Here is a 22,961-nt window from a genome sequence, read left to right as displayed (position 1 = left end):
ACAAGCTCTGGACATTTAATACCTTGTAATCCATCCTTCCCTTATATACCTCTCAACATAATGACTATACAATATGGCCAATGAAACGGATAGTAAAATGAAACATAGGCAAGTAATAAAGTGAAATATGAAGAGAGTAGTACAACCTGGATGAGGGTGGAATGCAAAATTGTCATCAGACAGAGAAGACGACAGGAGGACCTGAGAGCTGGAGGGATGGATGCTTATCTACCCAAATGAGGCAATAAAAAATAGGAAGATGGCAGGGTAAAAATGGGGGAGAGCTGCCACTTGAAAGACTCTCAGGAAACAGTGATGCATCAGACTTCATCATTAAGTCCCAGAGGAGAGGAGTGGATCTGGGGATCCCTTTAGATATGGTAGAATTCTCCTGGGTCCTGCTCTGGTCTTAAATCTCAGACCAGTAGCAGGAAAACCCTAACTGTACTGTGGTCCTGCATGTCACTGCAACATCAGCCCTGCTGTGATAGTGTATCTGCTCCTCTGGATGGCTTTGCCACCTTTGAAAGGTGAGACCATGTGGAGCAGAGCCAAGGGGCCTCAGCTGACAGCCAGCACCAACCATCAGTTATGTGAGTGAGACCACCTTGGACCCCCAACCCCAGATGGGTTGTCAGATGACTACAGCTGCAGGTAAAGGAGTGACCCAGTGACACCAGCAGATGAACCGGCCAGCTTAGCCCAAACTGCTGACTTAGAACTGCTGTTATTTTAAGCCAGTAAATTTTCAGTGACTCATTACAAAGCAGTAGATAACCGTGACAGTCTAAGAGGATTTAAGTTCAGAAACAGTATTGAATATTTAAGATAACTGATTTGCCACATTTATAAGTTTATTAGTATATAAGAGTTGCTTGGCTGGGCACAGTGACTCATACCTGTAACCCTAACACCTTGGAAGGCTGAAGCAGGAAGAATGCTTGAGCCCAGGAGTTTGAGACCAGCCTGGGCAACACAGTGAGACTCCATCTCTAAAAAAAAAAAAAGAAAAATTAACTGGGTGTGGTGACACACACCTATAGTCCTAGCTGCTCGGGAGGCTGAGGGTGGAGGATCGCTTGAGCCCAGGAGGTCAAAGCTGCGGTGAGCCATGATTGCTCCAGACCCTGTAGACGCTGTCCCTGAAAAAAGGAAAAACAAAAAGAGGTGCTTAAATGATAAGAAAAAAAAAAAAAAAACAACAACCTTGTAAGTCTCTTCTGTTGGGAATTTGAGGTGTTTGAGAGGATCAGCTACTTTAACTCTGTAAAATATAGTTTAAAATCTGTTAGAGGATTTAATTACCTAAGTTTGTAATTGGCATTCATTTTTAGAAGAATTTAATCTGTTGAACTTATGAGTTAATTAAATATTTATCAAAGTGAACATAATTGTTCTTTTATAAAAATAATTAGTAGGCTTATACATAGAAAACTAGATTTATGAATTGCTCTTGGATGTTTAAGAAAAACTAGTTTTAAAAATTTATATGTTTAATAAATACAGTATTAATTTAAACACAAGCAGCAGTAGGTAGCTTTTCTTTGCATAAAACCCCCTCTCCAACATTAAAAATCCTCAACTGACAATGCCCTATGCCACAGCCCCAGTGGAAGATTCAGCATTCCACAGACTTCCACACCTCTGCTTCTATGGGTCCCTCTGCCTGGAACGCCCCCAACACATACACACCTTCCATACCTGGCAAAACTTTACTTTTTCCAAAAGATCCAGCTCAAATTCTATGAAGATATCCTCCCTCACCAATGTTCAGAATCCTGCTGCCTGCCCACGACCACTTGTGCATGTGACCCAAGCCTCCAGTAGACCACGGAGAGGTGTTAGCCGGGACCTTCACTATCACAGAGCTGAATCCCAGGAAAAAGAAACAGTAGCACTGGTACACAGTGGGTGTCCAGGGTGCTTCAGTAGCCTGGCAGTATAGGACACGGGTTTTGGAGATGTCTGAGCAGGTGAATAACATGATATAAATGTTTTTTTAAAATACATGTTTGTTGGCTGGGCACGGTGGCTCACGCCTGTAATCCCAGCACTTTGGGAGGCCGAGGTGGGTGAATCATCTGAGGTCAGGAGCTCGAGACCAGTGTGACCAATATAGTAAAACCTTCTCTACTAAAAATATAAAAATTAGCGGGGCATGGTGGCACATGCCTGTAATCCCAGATACTTGGGAGGCTGCTCCTTGAACCTGGGGGAAAGAGGTTGCAGTGAGCCGAGATCATGCCACTGCACTCCAGCCTGGGTGACAGAGCCAGACTCCCTCTCTAAATAAATAAATAAATAAGTACATGTTATTTATTTATTTATATTTAGAGACAAGGTCTCACTATGTTGCCCAGGCTGACCTCCAGCTCCTGGCCTCGAGTGATCTTCTTGTTTCAGTTTCCCAAGTAATTGGGACTGCAGGTGTGACCCACTACACCTGCCTTATTTTTTTTTTTGAGAGGGAATCTCACTCTGTCACCCAGGCTGGAGTGCAGTGGCACGATCTCAGCTCACTGCAACCTCTGCCTCTCGGGTTCAAGCAATTCTCCTGCCTCAGCCTCCTGAGTAGCTGGGACTACAGATGCGTGCCATCATGCCCAACTAATTTTTTTTGTTTTGTTTTATATTTTTAGTAGAGACAGGGTTTGGCTTTGTTGGCCAGGCTGGTCTCGAACTCCTGACTTCAGTTGTTCTACCCGCCTCAGCCTCCTAAAGTGCTGGGATTACAGGCGTGAGCCACTGCACCCGGCCTGAGCACCAAGACTTTCTTATGACTGGGGCCCCTGCCTCTACCTCATCATCCTCTCTAGACATTGCCAGGAAGGTTGCACAGGGCAGAATAATGGCTCTCTAAAGATTCCATATCCTAAATCCTAGAGCCTGTAAATATGTTACATTTCATGGCAAAGGGGAATGAAGGTTGCAAATCAGCTAAGTAGAGAAATTGACACCGATTGTCTAGGTGGGCTCCATGTAATCACAAGGGTCCCTGAAGATGGAAGAGAAAGGCAGAAGGAGAGTATCAGAGGGAAATGCCACTACAGAAGAATGCTCAGATGCAACCGCGCTGGCTTTGAACATGGAGGAAGAGGTCTCAAGTCAAGGAATGTGAGTAGTCTCTGGGAATCAGAAAAGGCAATGATACAGGCTCTCTGCTAGGGCTTCCAGAAAGGAACATGGCCCCATGTTCCCCTTGATTTTAGCCCAGTGATACCCACATCATACTTCTGTCCTGAAGAACTTTAAGATACTACATGTGTGTCGTTGAAGCCAGTGAATTTGCGGTATTGGTACAGCAGCAATAGAGAAGTAATATACTGCAACACCCACACGCCACATTTCACCAATCAGTGACATCTGCATAACCACTTTCCAGACCACAGATGGGAACCAAACAGACCTGGACCCAAGTCGGGGCTGGGATCCTGACTGTTCTGACCTTGGGCCAGTCATCTCTCTGCCTGGAGGTGGTGAGAGCTGAGGATATAATGGGCTAATGGAGGTAGTGGGAATGGACATAGAGGGCTTAGCTCAGTATAGCTGGGACTTCGTGCATGTAGGTGTCGGCTGTCCTGGTTGCAGTCAGCAAGGTCCTTCTTTTACTCTGAGTTACTGGAGGGGCCACAACTGGTGAGGTGACCTGTAGCCTGACTCCTATATCCTTGTGGTGAAAAGAAAGAGAGATCAGCCTGTTACTGTGTCTATATAGAAAGAAGTAGACATAAGAGACTCCATATTGTTCTGTATTTGAGATGCTGTTAATCTGTAACCCTACCCCCAGTCTTGTCCTTGCAAGAGACATGTGCTGCGGTGACTCAAGGTTTAATGGATTTTGGGCTGTGCAGGATGTGTCTTTGTTAAACAAGTGCCTGAAGGCAGCTTGCTGGTTAAAAGTCATCACCATTCTCTTAATTTCAACTACCCAGGGACACGTACATGGCCAAAGGTCGCAGGGACCTCTGCCTAGGAAAGCTAGGTATTGTCCAAGGTTTCTCCCCATGTGATAGGCTGAAACAATGCTGCTAAAAGGTTTATGGAGATGTTTGCATATGCATCTCAAGGCTGTATTTCCTTTAAACTTATTCATGTCACAGAGATTTTGTTCATATGTCTTACTGCCATTTCCTCCCACATGCTAATTATCCTATTGTCCTGCCCTCCCTTATCTTTAAGATGGTAAAGAGATATTTGTAAATAAATACTAAGGGGAACCCTGGTCCTCTGTAAGCTTAGGCACTTGAGTCCCTGGGCCCACTTTTTCTTTTTCTATACTTTGTCTCTGTGTCTCATTTCTTTTCTCAAGTCTCTCCTTCCACCTAACGAGAAACACCCACAGGTGTGGAGGGGCAGGCCACCCCTTCACATCCTGAACCATGTCTTGCTAATGTTTTCAGGAGAGGGTGCAGGCCTTGCTGGTGGTCCTGGAATGCTGGGGGCCATGGGCTCTTCCTTCCTGGCCTCTGGCCTCCCATTTGCCCTCACTCCCAGGACTAATGACAGCCTACCCAGGTGCTGGCAAGTCTATGCTGATCCTGTCTTGAAGTTTAATGCCTGAGGTGAGCTGAGCCCGTAATGCACCATCCCAGTGGTTCCATCTGCATCCATGGCAGGTCAGGGATCCTCCTACGGCCATCCAGGGTTATGCCACACTCAGAGCCAGAGGCCTGGAGCACAGGAGCAGGTTTGCAACCAGCCAGACTCTCTTATTCCTAGCTGACAGCTCAAGAAGCTTGAGTCACCGGCCCGAGCGTGGTGGCTCCGGCTACATAATCAGCACTTTGGGAGGCGAGGCGGGCGGATCAGAGGTCAGGAGGTCAGAGACCATCCCTGGCCAACAGGGTGAAACCCCGTCTCTATTAAGAAATACAAAAACTAGCGAGGCCCGAGGTGTGAGCGCCTGTAGTCCCAGCTTCTCCGGGAGGCTGAGGCGGAAGGAGGCGTGAACCGGGAGGCCCGAGGCTTACAGTGAGCTGAATCCGGCCCACTGCACTCCAGCCTGAAGGCAAGCGAGAGACTCGTCTCAAAAAAAAAAAATAAAATAAAATAAATAAATAATATTGAAGCACCCCTTTTGAGGCCGAGTGGCTCAAGCCTGTAATCCCAGCACTTTGGGAGGCAGTGAGGCCCGGATCCGAGGTCAGGAGATGAGACCATCCCGCAGCTAACATGGTGAACCCGTCTCTACTAAAAAAAAATACAAAAACTAGCCCGGAGGCGTGGTGGCAGGCGCCTGTAGTCCCAGCTACTCGGAGGCTGAGGGCAGGAGAATGGCCTGAACCTGGGGCCGGGCTTTGCAGTGAGCGAGGGTCGGCGCCCTGCGCTCCAGCCTGGGTGACTGTGAGACTCCGTCTCAAAAAAGCTTGAGTCTCAAAGGCTACAGGGTACCCCAGAGGTAGCAACACTAGTACTAGAACCTTCTCTGAAACCCTGGCTGTTCCTCCCTGGTAAAATATGTGTGTGTACTTTTGAGATGATTCTCACTGTGTTGTCCAGGCTGTAGTGCAGTGGTGCCATCATAGCTCTCTGCAGCCTTGAACCCTTGGGCTCAAGTGTTTGCCTGCCACAGCCTCCAGAGTAGCTGGGACTAGAGATGAGTGTCTACAACCATACCAGGGTAAATTTTTTTGTGTGGGGGTGGGTAGAGATGAGGGGGTCTCACTGTATTGCCCAGGCTGGTCTTGAACTCCTGGCCTCTGATAATCCTCTTGCCTCAGCCTCCCAAAGTGCTGGGATTACAGGTGTGAGGCACCTATTCATTATTCATTATTAGATTCATTATATTATAGCCCAGGCTGTATCCATTATATTTATCATAAAGTAATATTAATAGTACATAAAAATATATAAAAGTACTTGAAAATCCATCCTCGTGTTTTTTTTTTGAGACAGTCTCATTCTGTCACCCAGGCTGGAGTGCAATGGTGCCATCTTGGCTTACCACAACCTCCACCTTCCGAGTTCAGGTGATTCTCCTGCCTTAGCCTCCCGAGTAGCTGGAATTACAGGCATGCACCACCACGCCTGGATAATTTTTGTATTTTTAGTAGAGATGGCGTTTTGCCATGTTGGCCAGGCTGTCCTTGAACTCCTGACCTCGTGATCCACCCGCCTCAGCCTCCCCAAAGTGCTGGGATTACAGGCATAAGCCATCGCGCCCAGCCGGTTTTTGTAAAAAGAAAACATCACCCCAATCCTTCCACCCTTGAACGCCACTTGAAGCCCAAGTTTCCTGCCTCCAAATTCCACTATTTCCACCCAGCTGTCCTAGATTCTGCTCCAGCTGAGCCTTGGCCCCGGGGCTGTTAGGAGGCAGAGGCTCTGGGGAGAAGTCCCCAAACCGGATTTACCCGTTCGTCGCAACTGTCCCTAGGAGGGCGGGCTGGGGTGTGGAGGCGGTGCCCTGCTGACCCTTGGGGAGATAAGCCCGGGTCGCCCAGGCTGCAAAACGCTCGGCACCGCGGAAGCCGCGCCAGGCTCTCCCAGCTCGGTACGCAGCGGCCGGAGCGCCTGCTTCCCTGCGGAGCAGAGCGGCAGAGGGGCCCGGGGCTGCGTGGAAGGTCCGGGGGCTTCAGCCCGTGCGGGGAAAGCCGAGGCGCAGCCAACCAGAAAGCTAGAGGCGGCCGAGGCCATGCGGAGTGGAGGCACCTGGAGGCCACTGGAGAAGTGGGAGGGGCTCGGGCGTGGCTCCACCCGCGACACTGGGAGCCCGGGCGGGCGCGCACGTGTGTATACGGGTGCGAGGGCCCATCCGGCGGCCCGGACTACAAGTTCCAGGGTGCCCAGCGGCGCTCCCGGGTTTTCTGGCTGCGCCGCCCGCTGCCTCCGAGCAGGTCGCCGCTGGCTGGCAGTCGCCACCCGGTCCCAGAGTAAATAAGGGAGAGACACTCCCGAGCGCCGTAAATAGAGTCCAAGTGGGCGGAGAGCCGTCCCGCGCCGCCCGCTCATGTCTCTTCAGAGCCGACTGTCCGGCCGCCTGGTACAGCTGCGCGCGGCGGGGCAGCTGCTGGTCCCCCCGCGCCCCCGGCCCGGCCACTTGGCGGGTGCCACGCGGACCCGCAGCAGCACGTGCTGTCCCCCAGCGTTCCTGGGCGTGTTCGGCCGCAGCGCCCGGACCTCGGCGAGAGTTGGGGCGTGGGGGGCGGCGGCGGTGGGGCGGACAGCCGGGGTGCGCACTTGGGCCCCCCTGGCCATGGCGGCGAAGGTGGACCTGAGCACCTCCACCGACTGGAAGGAGGCGAAATGTAAGTGTAAGCACGAGGGGGCGCGAGGGAGAGGGCGGCCTCACGTGGGGCTTCCCGGCTGGGCAGCCCCCATCAAGCGAGCAGCCCCTTCCACCCGAGAGACCCGGGGAAGTTGAGGCCTCATCTGCCCTGGAACGGACCCCTCCTCCCCATTCACAGCCACCCCCGCCCCCTGTGTGTTCCCAGTCCCACAGAACAATTCACTCCAGACCCGGTCCAAGTGTCCATGCAGGGGGCAGCGTGAGGAAGGCGACCTTCCTTACCCCACTGGAATGGGTCACAGGGCACCCCAGGGATTGTGCAGGACCTACCACCTTCCTCCCCTGTGCAGGAGGAAAACTGAGGCCGAGTGCTGCAGCTGGTTTCCCCAAGGTCACTCAGGGAGCTGGTGGCAAAGTGGAGGTTATGATCCCGGACTCTCCAAACTTTGCACAGTGTGGTTCTCAAGTGCTCGGGAATGAGCTGAGGGAACAGCTCCGGGGCTGGCGTCCCACCTGGTGGGGCATGTAACCCCACAGAGTGACCTCCCTGGGCTGGCCTGTCCTGCCTCCACCCCACCCCAAGCCCGCACTCTGATGCCTTTCTGGGCACGTGGTATGGTGCCCTTTTCCCCTTCTCGCTGGCCTCTGGCCACTTGTTAGCAGTTTGCTCATGCCAGGAACAGAGGTTAGAGGAGCAGGTCAGGGCAGGGGTGGGGTCTTGTGCTTGTGACAACTGATGACACCCCCCAAGAATCACACCACTTCTTCTTGCTCCTGGAGTGGGCATGATTCCGGGGGCCTGGGAAGGGAGAGAACCCAAGCTGCTGCTACTGAGCCCCAAATAGCTCTGCTGGGCACCCAGCTGTCCCTGCCTTTCAGGGTCTGCCTCCTGGGATCCTGTGATTCTTCCCAGCTGGATCCCCTTTCAAAAGTGCAGGGAAGTGGCTCATTGGCTGGGCCTCTCTCCTGGAGTAGGTATGGCCTCTGGGCTGGGCGGGCAGGATGGAGGGTCCTGCAGTGTTAGGGATGAAGATAAGATGGCTTTCTCGGCACCAGAAGTGGAAATCAAAATGATTTACTCCTGACATGAATTGCGTGGCCTGGGCCAGGATCTAAAAGTGATGGCAGAAAGCACCGACTTTAGTCTGTGAGCCGATGGAGAACTTGTCAGGCACTTGGCCCTTGCCCCAGAACAGCAGGAGGAGTTGGGGGCTGGCAGAGACCCCTGGAGGGGGAGCCACTGTCCCCACAGAGACCCTGCTCCCCTGAGCACTCTCTCAGAGAAGAACAACTCAGCAGGTTGGCAAAGAGCTAGGGAGACAAGGCGCCCAGGCACCTGCTTGAGGGCTGCCGCTCTTTCCAGGATCCAGCCCCCACAACCCTACTCCTTGGTGCCAGGAAAGCAGCTGCTGTGCTGTCGCTGGGGTCTCCCTCTTTGCTTCGAGCTGGGATTTCCAATCATGAAGCAAACTTTTATTGAACGCCCTCAGGTGGCCAGGCTGGGGACTCAGACATGTGTCAGATAGGCAAGGACCCTGCCCTCATGGAGCTTGTAATCTGGTGTGAAGATTACAAAGCATCTATTGTAAATAATGTGTTCTAGCAGCTGAGACAAGGCCTGGTAACCTCAGTGCTGTGAAGACACCATAGCAGATGGGGCTGCCTGAGCTGGGGAGATGAGAGGAGGCATTTCAGGGGTGGCGGCCTGAGAAGAGGCATCCAGCTGGGGAATGATATTCCAGACCCGTTATTGAGTGACAGTGGGCCAGGCCCAAGGAGTGGGGCTGGTCTGGGGCTCTGCCTGCTACTGAAGCCACAGTTAGAGGGATGCTTTTGGGGGTGAGATGTGGAGATCCCCCAATAGTTATCTATTGCTGTATAACAAAATAACCCGAACCTTAGTGGCTTAAAACAGCAAACCTGCATTCTCTCCGTCTCTGAGGGCCAGGAAACGGAGAGACGCTTAGCTGGGTCGTTCTAGCTCAGAGTCTCCCTCCCCTGAAGCCGGGTGGGACTTGGTTAGGGTCGGAGGATTCACTTTGGGGCCCCTCCACGGGGCTGCTTGAGTGTCTTACGGGATAGATGTCCTAAGCCTTTTCCCCCAGAGCATGTGCTCCACGAGAAGGATCGTGAGGAGACCCTGATGGAGCCACAGTGCTTTCTTTGTGACCTCAGTCTTCAAAGTCTCTCCCGCTTTATTCTAGGGGTTCGAATCGAGTCAGGGAGTCTGGCCATACTCTGGGAGAGGGGAATTAGGCTCTACCTCTTGAAAGAAAGAATCTTAAATAATTTGCAGGTGTGTTTTTATTTTCTTAAAAAAAATTTTTTTTGAGACAGAGTTTCGCTCTTTTTGCCCAGGCTGGAGTACAGTGGTGTGATGTCACTGCAACCTCCACCTCCGGGGTTCAAGTGAGTCTCCTGCCTCAGCCTCCTGAGTAGCTGGGATTATAGGCACCCGCCAGCATACCTAGCTAATTTCTGTTGTTGTTGTTGTTGTTGTTTGCTTGTTTGTTTTGAGATGAAGACTCGTTCTGTTGCCCAGGTTGGAGTGCAGTGGTGTGATCTCAGCTCGCTGCAACCTCCACCTCCGGGGTTCAAGCGATTCTGCTGCCTCAGCCTCCCCAGTAGCTGGGATTACAGGTGTGTGCCATCATGCCTGGCTAATTTTTTTGTATTTTTAGTAGAGATGGGATTTCACTGTGTTAGCCAGGATGGTCTCAATCTGTGGACCTCATGATCTGCTCGCCTCACCTCTCAAAGTGCTGGGGTTACAGGCGTGAGCCATTGCACCTGGCCAATTTTCTTAAATTTCTTTTTAAATTTTTTTTTTGAGATGAAGTCTCCCTCTGTTGCCCAGGCTGGAGTGCAATGGCTCACTGCAAGCTCCGCCTCCTGGGTTCACACCGTTCTCCTGCCTCAGCCTCCCGAGTAGCTGGGACTACAGGTGCCCACCACCACACCCAGCTAATTTTTTGTATTTTTTAGTAGAGATGGGGTTTCACTGTGTTAGCCAGGATGGTCTCGATCTCCTGACCTTGTGATCCGCCTGCCTTGGCATCCGCCTGCCTCGGCCTCCCAAAGTGTTGGGATTACAGGCGTGAGCCACCGTGCCCGGCCAAAATTTTTTTAATTCATTTAATTTTTTTTTTGAGACAGGGTCTCACTCTGTTGCTCAGGCTGAAGTGCAATGGTGTAATCATGGCTCACTGCACTCTTAAACTCCTGGGCTCAGTGATCCTCCTGCCTCAGCCACCTGAGTAGTTGGAACTATAGGCGCACATCACCATGTGCAACTAATTTTTTTTTCTTTTGAGACAAGGTCTGTTGCCCAGGCTGGAGTGCAGTTGTGAGATCTCAGCTCACTGCATCCTCAACCTCCTGGGCTCAAGCGATCCTCCCACCTCAGTCTCCCGAGTAGCTGGAACTACAGGCATATGCCACCACGCCTGGCTAATTTTTTGTATTTTTTTGTAGAGACAGAGTTTTGACATGTTGCCCAGGCTGGTCTCAAACTCCTAAGCTCAAGCAGTCTACCCACCTCAGACTCCCAAAGTGCTGAGATTACAGGTGTGAGCCACCGGCAGCTAATGTTTTAAAAACTTTATTGTAGAGACTGGGTCTCACCATGTTGCCCAGGCTGGTCTCGAACTCCTGGCCTCAAGTGATCCGCCCACCTCAGCCTCCCAAAATGCTGGGATTACAGGTGTGAGCCACTGTGCCTGGACAAGTGTATTTTTTAAGCCATCACATGGGAGATCTGGGGGGCTGCCTCAGCTGGACTCTGCCTCTGATTAGGGTCTGAGCCGTGGCCCTTGAAGACCCCTACACTTTTCGTGGTTACATTCTAATCACACTTTCAGCCAAGTTACATTTGACAGCCAAGTGCCACAAGTGTGGAGATCTTCAGTGCACAGCATATGCAACTGTGCAGCCACTAACATGGGTCAAAAGGTAGAGCATTGCCATCACCCCAGAAGTCGCCTCTTTTCACTTGGTACCGTCTGGAGTTAATTACTCTTGTGATATCTGTTCATTTTGTCTCTTCTTGAAGTCCGGCCCCTTTCACTCACTATCCAGCTAGTTCGTCCATGTTATTGGATGTGGCAATGGTTCGCTCTTTTTTATTGCTGTATAGTGTTCCAGCATATGAAGGTACCACAGCTTGTTTCCCACTGTTTTGTTGTTTTGTTTGGTTTCGTTTTTTTGAGATGTAGTCATGCTCTGTCGCCCAGGCTGGAGTGTAGTGGCGTGATCCCAGCTCACTGCAACCCCTCCGCTTCCTGGATTCAAGCGATTCTTCTGCCATGTTGCCCAGGTTGGTCTCAAAATCCTGACCTCAGGTGATCTACCTGCCTCGGCCTCCCAAAGTGCTGAGATTACAACCATGAGCCACCATACCCGGCCCCCACTCTTTTGTTGATAGACATTTGGATTTCTTGTGAATAAAGCTGCGCTATACTTTTTTTTTTTTTGAGACAAGATCTCATTCTGTTGCCCAGGCTGAAGTGCAGTGGTGCAATCACAGCTCACTGCAGCTTCCAACTCCTGGGCTCAAACCATCCTCCTACCTCAGCCTCCTGAGTAGCTGGGACTATAGGCGTGTTCTACCACGCCTGGCTAATGTTTTTAAAAACGTTTTGCAGAGACAGGGTCTCATTGTTATCCCAGGCTGGTCTTGAACTCCTGGGCTCAAGTGATCCTCCCACCTCTGCCTGCAAATGTGCTAAGCGCTGAGATTACAGACGTGTGCCGCTGTGCCTAGCTTCCTGAATATTCTCTCCATGTCTTTGATGGACATGTGCTCTCATTTCAGGGCTGTAGCTAGATAGGCCTCCAAATACTTGTCTGCCTGAGAGGATCCTCTCTCAAAGCCTGGCACACAGTAACCAAACTCACAAGAGACTGACGTATAGGTCAGAAGGCATAATGTGCAGTTCGTGGTGGGGAAATATAATGGCGGTGTGTCTGAAAACTCAGGTGTGCCTGGGCAGAACCTCCTGTCCCTATGGGAAAGCCTCATGGAAGCCAAATTGTAATCTTAGGATTGCTCAGAGCATGCATTCTCATCCAGGGCTGGTTGAGTGATTTTGGAAGCCTTGCCCTGGGCAAGGTAGGGAAGCTTCCCTGCTTGAGAAGGGTCAGTCCCCCCACAAGGATCCCCTTTCCCGGGCGTTTGCTCGGTATTTCCATCTATATGCAGTGCTGAGTGCCTGCTCTGGACCCATGTAAGGATGCCCAACCTACGGCCCAGCTTGTCCTCCAAGCTGATGACCAAATTCAGCTTCCCCCTGGACACTCCTTTTCTTTACCTCGAAGCTGATGCTTATTTCCATGGGCCCATTCTCCCTCCAGGTATGTACATACCTTCAGGCTGGATCTTCCTGGCTGGGAGACTTTCAGTCTTTTGGGGAGACTTCAGCAGTATCTGATTTTACTAGCCAGGGGTTACTTTTTCTAATTTATTTTTATTTATATATATATATATATTTTTTTTTTGAGACCAAGTTTCGCTCTTGTTGCCCAGGCTGGAGTACAGTGGCGCGATCTCGGCTCACCGCAACCTCCGCCTCCCAGCTTCAGGCGATTCTCTTGCCTCAGCCTCCCAAGTAGCTGGGATTACAGGCATGCGCCACCATGCCTGGCTAATTTTGTATTTTTGGTAGAGACGGGGTTTCTCCATGTTGGTCAGGTTGGTCTTGAACTCCTGATCTCAGGTGAACCTCGCCCACCTTGGCCTCCCAAAGTGCTGGGATTACAGGAGTGAGCCACTATTCCTGGCCTGTTTATTTATTTATTTGAGATGGTCTCACTTTGTTGCCCAGGCTGGATTGCAGTGATGGTATCTTGGCTCACTGCAGCCTCTGCCACCCAGACTCCAGCAATCCTCCCACCTCAGCCTCCCAAGTAGCTGGGATTACAGGTATGTGCCACCACACCCGGCTAATTCTTGTATTATTATTATTTTTTTCTGAGACGGGAGTCTCACTCTGTCACCTAGGCTGGAGTACAGTAGTGCGATCTCGGCTCACTGCAACCTCCACCTCCCGTGTTCAAGCGATTCTCCTGCCTCAGCCTTCTGAGTAGCTGGGATTATAGGCCTGTGCCACCACACTGGCTAATTTTTGTATTTTTGGTAGAGAAGGGTTTCACCATATTGGTCAGGCTGGTCTCGAACTCTTGACCTCTTGATCTGCCTGCCTCAGCCTCCCAAAGTGCTGGGATTACAGGCGTGAGCCACCACACCCGGCCTAATTTTTCTATTTTTTGTACAGACGGGGTTTTGCCATGTTGGCGAGGCTGGTCTTGAATTCATGAACTCAAGCAATCCACCCACCTCAGCCTCCCAAAGTGCTGGGATTACAGGCGTGAGTCACTGCGCCCGCCCTACTTTCTCTAATTTGATACCCTCAGTTTTGAGGCACTTCGTTATCCCCCCGGGAGTGCCTTTTCATCAGAAGATCGTGGAAACACCCTCCCTGTAAAGGCAGTTGAGCATGAGGGACTTAAGGTTAGGCCCTTGTCGGTATCTGGTGCTGTGTCATCACAGGAGGGGCCTGGCTTTGGCTCCTTGTTCCAACAACCCTCGCAGGCAGAGCTGTGAGCCACAAAGAGCAGGGACATTGTTGTCATCAGACCTGGGGACGTGCTGCTGCTTCCTCGCTCTCCAAGCCTCAGTTTCCTCATCTATAAAATGGGACCAGTGGCACCTGCTTGGAGGTTGTGCTGAGATCACATTAGAAACCACTTTGGGCCAGGCGTGGTGGTTCACGCCTGTAATCCCAGTACTTTAGGGGCCAAGGTGGGAGGATTGCTAGAGCCCAGGAGTTTGAGACCAGCCTGGGCAATATATCAAGACCTTGTCTCTCCTAAAAATAAAATAAAGAAAAGGAAAGAAACCATTTTATATACCATGGCCCAGAATGGGTCCCAGCGGCCCCCCTTCCTTGTCACCCCTTAGACCCTCAGACCTGTCTCCTGTCTCTGCTCTGTGCTGGCCATGGTGACACCGGGCTCTTGTAGGCTTGTCTCATGTGCTGGGGCCCTGAGCCTGCACAGCCTAAGCCATCCTCTCCTTGGTGACTCAAGGTAGGGCTGCTACACTCCAGCCTCACACCACCCTGTGCAGAAGCCGGGGCTAATTTCAGCCCCCGTGGGATTTCATCCAGAGTGGAGGGCTTATCTGATTTGAATGCAGCACTGGCAAATTTTCCAGGTACCCCTGGGAGTCGGGGGACTTCTCCCACCTATCTCCTGGGGACGCAGCCTTGCCAGTGCCCTGGTGTGGGCGGAGACAAGGGGGCAGGGGAGAGGAGAGAGGCTCCAAGGTGCTGCGTGCTCTGTCTCCCTTTGCTCGAGTGTGGGCTTTGACAAGACCCTGTTCTTGCAGGCCGGTGAGCACAGGTGATTAATGCCCCTGCCACCGAGTCTAAATGCCGCCGCGTCCTGGGAACCCAGCCTGTATCAGCCCTGCCCACCTGGCATTCTCTCTGAGCGGAGCTCCGCCTTGGCGCCCCAGCCTGCCCTCACCTCTCTGAACACCATCTTGCAAAGTGCCATAAAGACACTTCTTAAAACACATCATTGAATTCCCGTTGGCCTGCTGTACTTTATGATTCTGGCGGAGCCTGCTTCCTCCTGCTCGGCTTTCGTGCCTGGGAGCCGCTGGAAGCTTCGTCCGGGGTCACGCCTCTCCATCAAAATTTACTGCGGACATCTTTTTACAACACCTGTCTCACTGAGCTGTGAAATACTCTCGCCTCTTCAAAAATGAAAGAAAATGAAAATGCATGTTTTACATCTTTTATAAAAAATAAAATAAAACTCACTTGTGCTTTAAGTCTGCATTTGTCCTTCTTACAGGAGGAGGTGGGAAATGTTAGAAATTCATGGGCAAGGCCGGGTGCGGTGGCTCACGCCTGTAATCCCAGCACTTTTGGAGGCTGAAGCGGGTAGATCATCTGAGGTCAGGAGTTCAAAACCAGCCTGGGCAACATGGTGAAACCCCATCTCTACTAAATATACAAAAAATTAGCTGGGCGTGGTGGTGCATGCCTGTAATCCTAGCTACTCAGGAGGTTGAGGCATGAGAATCGCTTGAACCCAGGAGGCAGAGGTTGCAGTGAGCCTCAATCGCACGACTGCACTCCAGCCTGGGTGAGAGAGTGAGACTCTGTCTCAAAAAAATAAAAACACAGAAATGCGTGGGGCATGTTCCTGGCTTAAGGCCCCTGTTTCTTCTCCAGGGGGAATGAAGAGGGGTCTGGTGGGCGAGGACTGCCGACAGAGGACATGGAGGTGAGACGCCGAATGGGCGCGGTTGGCCTTTTCTTTCCCCATAAATCAGAAACCAGTGCGGTGTGTGGCTCTTTGGGGATCAGCCAGGCCACAGCCTTGTTCTGGTGGTAAGGACAGACTTGCGTCTGGCATGCTGGCCTTCTGAGGTATGCACTCAGGCTCCATAGACTAGAAGGGACAGGCTGACAGATGTCCTCAAGGTCAGCACCCAGCCGGCTGGTGGCAGAGCCAGCATGCTGTCTCTGGGAAGTGGAGCCATCCTGTGGGCTTTGCTGGAGAAAAGGGGCTGTGTGGGCTGTGGGTCACTCAGACCAGGCCACCATGCTTAGGGAGGACAGTGTGGGAGGAAGCCCAGGTTTCTCTCACTTGTGTGTGACTGGGGGCAGGTCACTGTGCCTCTTCTCTAGAACATGGTGGTGGCATCTGCCAGATGATATCTGCTAGGGCACCTGAGGTGTCTCTGGTCACCCTGGTCTAGTACCATGGGATGCCTAGGGCCTGCCCAGCCAGAGACACTTCAGCAAGGCCTCTGGGGGTCCATCTGGGTCCTAGCCCACCAGTCCCGCCAGCATCACAGTGGGTACCTGACTTTCTGGCCACAGGTCCAGCCGTCTGGGAGTGCCCACACAGTGGCATGCCAAGCCTCGCAGTGGGGAGGTCACAGTTATGCAAAGTGACAAATATGGGCACTCAAATTATTTATTTAGAGACAAGGTCTCACTCTGTTGCCCAGTCTGGAGTGCAGTGGCACAATCACAGCTGACTGCAGCCTTGACCTCCCAGACTGAAGCGATCCTCCCGCCTCAGCCTCCCGGGCAGTTGGGACCACAGACGCACGTCCACCACGCTCAGCTGATTTTTTTTTTTTTTGAGATGGAGTTTTGCTCTTGTTGCCCAGGCTGGAATGCAATGGTGTGATCTCGGCTTACCGCAACCTCTGCCTCCCAGGTTCAAGCGATTCTCCTGCCTCAGCCTCCTGAGTAGCTGGGATTACAGGCATGTGCCACCATGCCTGGCTAATTTTGTATTTTTAGTAAAGACGGGGTTTCACCATGTTGACCAGGCTGGTCTCAAACTCCTAACATCAGGTGATCCGCCTGCCTCGGCCTCCCAAAGTGCTGGGATTACAGGTGTGAGCCACCATGCCAGGCCATTCGGCTGATTTTTTTGTATTTTTTGGTAGAGATGAAGTTTCTCCATGTTGTCCAGGCTGGTCTCGAACTCCTGGGCTCAAGCGATTGGCCTGCCTTGGCCTCCCCAAGTGCTGGGGACCCAAATACTTAGGAAAGGTCCTCTGGCTGCTGTGTTCCCAAGTTGGAAAAAAAAGTTCTCCACAATTTTGTCCTGTTTGCTTTGTTCTCTTTGGGTCTTATTTTGCCGCCAGGAAGGAGTGAGTGTGTCTGGTGTGTAGACTGCACTTTGCAGTTCACAGCCACCTTCTCCTTTGACCCTCCCAGCAAGCCTGGGTGTTAGCAAGGGAAGGTCTGCCTTGTCCCTATTCTAGAGATGGGAAAACCGAGGCTCCAAACTGAGCATGGTGTTGGGAGGTCATGAACCCAAACCTGGCGGGACCTGTAACAGAAGAAAAGGCGCAGCCTGGGTCTAGGCCGGCTGCCACCAGCATCTGTCACAGCTCTCGCAGGCAGGCTCTGTGGGGGTCAGAGGCTCAGAAGAGAGTGGAGGGACAGCTCCAGAGGCTGCTCGCTTAAATAGGGTTTTGAATCTGTGCAACTGATTAGAAGACCTAGGGAGGAAAGCAGCAAGGACACTTCCTGTCCACAGGGAAGGCAGGAGGGGCCGCGGCATGGGATGTGGTGACCTTGACCTTGTTGGGGGGAGGGACCAGACTGGGTGGACTGAAGGGAGCATGGGAGGGAGGAAGTGGAGACAGCAGAGGAGGGGGCAGCTGCAGGGGTGTGGAATGCGGGCGTCGAGGGTGGGGACGGGGATTGTTTGAGGGCAGGCAGGACGGCCTGATGGAGGGGTACCTGCAGCAGTGAGTCCTCTGGGAGGTGGGCCTGGCAGGTGGCAGCACTGACAGGAGGGACCTTCATGCCCAGTGACCTGAAGGAGGGAGGACAAGGTGCGGGCAGGTGGTGGAGGTGCCCAGCTCAGTGGGGGAGGACAGCAGCTGGAGGAAGAGTGGGGGCAGCTGGGGAGAAGGAGGAAGGGGGAGTTCACTGCCAAAGCAGCAGCTGCGTGGCCAGGCTGACAGAGCCCCCATGGGGGAGGTGAAAAATTTAGAGGCAGCCTCTGCTTGGTGGTGGGATTTCCTCCAGTGATTTACAGCCCCTGGGACCAACCAGAGAAATTGGGATCACTTCCTCCCTGAAGCTTTCCTGGCCTCCCCTCTTCTCGGTCAGGCTCCAGGACCTCACCTTGGTGAAGGTGAGGATGCTTGATAAATATTTATTAACTGACTTATTGGCATTCGAGCTGCCGATGGGAGGTACAGAGCCCAGATGGAGTGGCCTCTCCTCCCTGGCCTGTTCTTTGCCCTCGGTAGGTGGTACCGGCTTCCAGCAGCTCAGCCCTTTGCCACGTGCCAGGCTAGCCCAGTCCACTTCCTATGAAATGCAGGAGGTAGCTTCCCACAGCCTCATTATTCTGTAATGAGCCTCATTATTCTGTAGCCTCTTCCTACAGAAGAGGCCAGCAGAGGCTTGGGAATGCTCCTTGCAGATACCAGCATCCCCTACCCCCACACAAAGAAAGGAGTCTTCAGATGGGAGGCCCCTGGCCTGCTCCTCAGGTCCTGCTGGGGCCATGTGCCCAGCAGGGAGACTGGCCTCTTGAAAAGGGGGGGGGCAGGGAATGGGCTGTGAGAAGCAAGGGACACTAGTGATGGAGGGGCCAGCAGAGATACCCTTGGCCCCTTAGAAAGAACGCACATGGCGGCCGGGTGCAGGGGCTCATGCCTGTAATCTCAGCACTTTGGGAGGCCAAGGTGGGCGGATCACGAGGTCAGGAGATCGAGACCATCCTGGCTAACATGGTGAAACCCTGTCTCTACTAAAAATGCAAAAAATTAGCCGGGTGTGGTGGTGGGCGCCTGTAGTCCCAGCTACTTGGGAGGCTGAGGCAGGAGAATGGCGTGAACCCGGAAGGCGGAGCTTGCAGTGAGATCGCACCACTGCACTCCAGCCTGGGCGACAGAGCGAGACTCCGTCTCAAAAAAAAAAAAGAAAAAAGAAAAAAACCATCTCTACTAAAAATGCAAAAAATTAGCCAGATGTGGTGGCAGGCGCCTGTAGTCCCAGCTGCTTGGGAGGCTGAGGCAGGAGAATCCCGGGAGGGGAGGTTGCAGTGAGCCGAGATCACGCCCTGGACTCTAGCCTGGGCGACAGAGCGAGACTCCGTCTCAAAAAAAAAAAAAAAAAAAAGAAGGCGGCGGCACATGGTACACTCATGGGAAGTATCTGGTGAAAGCATTTTTTTTTTTTTTTTTGGCAGAGTCTTGCTATGTTGTCTAGGCTGGAATACAGTGGCATGATCTCGGTTCGCTGCAACCTCAGCCTCCCAGGTTCAAGCGATTCTCCTGCCTCTGCCTCCCAAGTAGCTGTTATTACAGGTGCCCACAACCACGCCCAGCTAGTTTTTGTAATTTTAGTAGAGACAGGGTTTCACTGTGTTGGCCAGGCTGGTCTCGAACTCCTGACCTCAGGTGATCCGCCCACCTTAGCCTCCCAAAGTGCTGGGATTACAGGCATGAGCCACTGTGCCTGGCCATGTGAAAGCATTTTCAATCTGGTTATAGCGCTCCTGGGATGAAGTCAGTTCCCTACCTCTGTCACCCCACAAACAATTTTATTCTCCTATGACCTTTACATGCTGTTCCTGCTGCCAAACACCCTTTCCGGCCCTGGCTACTTCTCACGCCTCTTCCGAGTCTCCCTTAAGCCTCCCCGCCGCCCCGCCTGGTCAGGGTTCCAGGGAACTCCTCTGCCAGCCCCGAGTGTCTCATAGCACATCTCAGAATTGGAATTGCTCGACTAAAGTGCCTGGACCAGCTTCTGTCTCCCTGGCTGGGTTGTAGATTCACGAGGGCCAGGGCCAGGTCAGCCCGCTCAATGCATCTCTGGCGCTGAATGCAGGACCTACTTGTGCCCAAGCATGTTTATGGAAGAGGGGGCAGAAGTGGCTGCCAGGAAAGGTGGCTCTGGCTTGAGCAGCAGTTGAGGCTGACCAGGGGTGGGCGTAGCCTTTTGTGATGACCCCAGCTTTGCATCCAGCAGGGACTCTGGACTGGGCCCCTTGCATGAGTTCTGTCATCTAATGCTCTCAGCATCCTTGGGCTGTTATCACCACTGCCAGCAGCTGTCAGATGAGGAGATGGAGGCCTGGATGGTGAAGTGACTCTGGCGGAGAAAACACCCTGCTGTGTGAGGGTGGCCTCCCCATCTCCCTGAGCATTTGTGGAGGGACTTCCCTGTCCCCCTCACCATCATGTGCATAGAAGCTTCCAGGCTGCAATCTTTCCTTTCTCACCACCTCCTCTGATTGCTCTCCCACCTCTACATACTTCTTGATGCTTTTTGGGTTTCTCAATTGTAGCCTTTGCTGTTTGCCGTGGGGGCTGCCCCATACCGGGAGCCTGTGGTCCAGGGAGGCAGGCAGGGCTGAGAGCCTGGGTGTGCTGGCGGCCTCGGGCCAGCAGGGGGAGCCCGCGAGCTGCGAGCCTGGCCCGACGCGGTCGGGGCGGGCCTTTCTGAGACGGGTTCCAGGTTTCTGTGCCTGGTGCCACCCCCAAGGGAAGGCGGAGCCCATGGGACAGTGCCCAGGCAAGGGGGATTTGGCCAGGGTAGACCCAGAGTCTGTGAGCGGGTAGGGGGTGCCTGGCTCCTCTCTCAAGTCCTTACTGTGTGAGGGTGGCCTCCCACCCTTCCTGAGCCTCGGTTTCCTCATCTGTAAAATGGGGGTGATTCCAGCCCCATTGGTCATGCTGGGAGCCCTCAGCCGCTGCTGGGGGGATGTTGGGGACAGATGCCAGGTCCGCTTGGTCCTGCAGCTCCTGGAGGAGGACAGCTGTCCCGCTGCCTGCATGCAGTGACAGTGAGGGCAGAACTGACTGGCAGTGGGACTGACAGATAATGTCACCGGCTGATTGCTGCCAACCGGCTTGGCCTTAGTGTGTGGGAGGAAGCTCGGAGCTGTTCCTCAGGGGACGTCTTCACCCCTGTTCTAATCAGGGAGAACTGGGGGACCCAAAGAGATGTGGACTCTGCTGGAAAGTGGCAGAGCTGAATTCTGAACCCAGGTCTGCGATGCCTGAGCCGGTCCCTCAGCCTCCCCAGACCTCAGTTTCCCTCCCTGAACAAAGAGAGCAGGACAAGATATTCTAGGGGCCTCTGAGGCTGCCCCAGCATGCCCGCCCTGTGTGCCCAGGGAAGGATGGATAGGAAGGGCTGGTTTGCATTCTTGGACAAGGCAAGAAGGGAGATGTGGGGGTGTGAGCACCTGGCCAGCTCCTCTGCCCCCACCCTGACGCTCCTTCCTGCCTCTGCAGCCTTTCTGAAGGGCCTGAGTGACAAGCAGCGGGAGGAACATTACTTCTGCAAGGACTTTGTCAGGCTGAAGAAGATCCCGACGTGGAAGGAGATGGCGAAAGGTAGGCCCTGCTTGGGGGAGGCCCTGGTGGGCAGGCTCCAGACTCGTGGCTTGGGAGAATCGTGCAGACAAGAAGAGCGAGTCCAGCAGCGTGTATCGAGTGCTTGCTGCAGGCAGGCGCTCTGCGTGTATCACCTCATTCAATTATTTTGTTTTGTTTTTTGAGACGGAGTTTCACTCTTTTTGCCCAGGCTGGAGTGCAATGGTGCGATCTTGGCTCACTGCAACCTCCGCCTCCCGGGTTCAAGTATTCTCCCGCCTCCGCCTCCCAAGTAGCTGGGATTACAGGCATGTACCACCACGTCCAGCTAATTTTGTATTTTCAGTAGAGATGGGGTTTTACCATGTTGTGCAGGCTGGTCTTGAACTCCTGACCTCAAGTGATCTGCCCGCCTCGGCCTCCCAAAGTGCTGGGATTAAAGGCGTGAGCCACCAAGTCCGGCCACCTCATTCAATTATTTATTTATTTATTTAATTTAGTTTAGTTTTTGAGATGGAGTCTCACTCTGTCGCTGAGACAAGTGCAGTGGCGTGATCTCGGCCTTCTGCAACCTCTGCTTCCTGGGTTCAAGCGATTCTCCTGCCTCAGCCTCCTGAGTAGCTGCAATTATAGACATGTACCACCATGCCCGGATAATTTTTGTATTTTCAGTAGAGATGGGGTTTCACCATGTTGGCCAGGCTGGTCTCGAACTCCTGACCTCAAGTGATCTGCCCTCCACGGCCTACCAAAGTGCTGGGATTATAGGCGTGAGCCACTGTGCCTGGCCACTTCATTCAATTATTGACACAACAAGTGCAATTTTTATCCCCATTATATGGTAGGAAACAGAGCCCTAGGTTAGGTGAGCCACCTGCCTGAGATTACTTGCTTGTAGGGAGCTGGGGTTTGAAGTGCAATTTGGTTGCTTACAGTAGAGTGTGTTGGTGAGACAGCAGGCCTGGTGACCCATAAACCTGGGCAAGTCCCTGACCCACCTAATCCTCAGTTTCTACCTCTGTGAAATGGGATGGATGATATTAGCACTGTACCTGCTGGTGGCCTTGCTGTCAAGGTGCAAGGAGTCCCCGCGTGATGCTGGCACACAGTAGGTGCTCCTCAGCGTGGGTTCCTGGTACTGGGTCAGCAGTCATCATGCTGCAGGCTGCCTCTGGAGGTGGAGGGAGGTCGATAGGGAAGGCCCTGGCCCCTGGGCCCTGGCTGGGTCCCTCTGCAGTGGGCAGCCTTGCTGTGACCTCCCCGGCCCCTACTTGTTCCAGGGGTGGCTGTGAAGGTGGAAGAGCCCAGGTATAAAAAGGACAAGCAGCTCAATGAGAAGATCTCCCTGTTCCGCGGCGACATCACCAAGCTGGAGGTGGACGCCATCGTCAACGCCGGTGAGTGGCTGGCCTGAACCAGAACCCTGGTGGCCGCCCCGTTGCCTTTGCTCTACTCTGCTGTGCCAGGCCTGGGTGGACGCCACCTGGCTCCAGTGAGGCTCGGGTTGCTGGCAAGGACGGCCTGCTGGCGCCATGGCAGCCCAGCGCGTCGGCCACTCGGGCTCCTCTTCCCTTGAAAGCCTGACCTGCTGTGTCGGGGGCGCCTTGCTCCACTGAGACCCATTAGTGGCCGGGGAAGTGGGAGAGCTGGGCTGGAACTGGGCTTCCCTGCCAGGAAGGCAGAGGCCACAGCGGAGAGGTCTGACCTTGGGGGGCCACAGAGGCCCCAACCACCACCTGCCTTCCTCTGCCTTTGGCCTGCCCTGCCCTCCCTTCAGACCTGGGCAGGTGAAGGAGCTTGTCGAGGGATAGTAGGGGCAGAGAGGTCCCCTGCGGTGCCCTGGCCGCTTTC

At 53.1% G+C, this 22,961-nt stretch overlaps 1 protein-coding gene across 3 annotated transcripts in view; it reads left to right on the top strand.

Annotated features, from left to right (window-relative positions):
- The first annotated feature begins 6,290 nt into the window (after window positions 1-6,290).
- Window positions 6,291-22,961, top strand: part of MACROD1 (mono-ADP ribosylhydrolase 1) — a 169,104-nt gene continuing 152,433 nt past the window's right edge. For all 3 annotated transcript variants that reach the window (XM_017948305.3, XM_017948303.2, XM_017948304.2), the window contains exons 1-3: window positions 6,291-7,247; window positions 21,030-21,131; window positions 22,391-22,507. In XM_017948305.3, the coding sequence (XP_017803794.1) occupies window positions 6,950-7,247; window positions 21,030-21,131; window positions 22,391-22,507 (517 nt within the window). In that variant the 5' untranslated portion in view covers window positions 6,291-6,949. The remainder of the gene's footprint in view (window positions 7,248-21,029; window positions 21,132-22,390; window positions 22,508-22,961) is intronic.

This window comes from Papio anubis, chromosome 12 (genome assembly GCF_008728515.1).
Source record: "Papio anubis isolate 15944 chromosome 12, Panubis1.0, whole genome shotgun sequence".
Lineage (NCBI taxonomy): Eukaryota > Metazoa > Chordata > Mammalia > Primates > Cercopithecidae > Papio > Papio anubis.
Note: the sequence above shows the minus strand (reverse complement) of the source record. Positions and strands in the feature narration are given on the sequence as shown.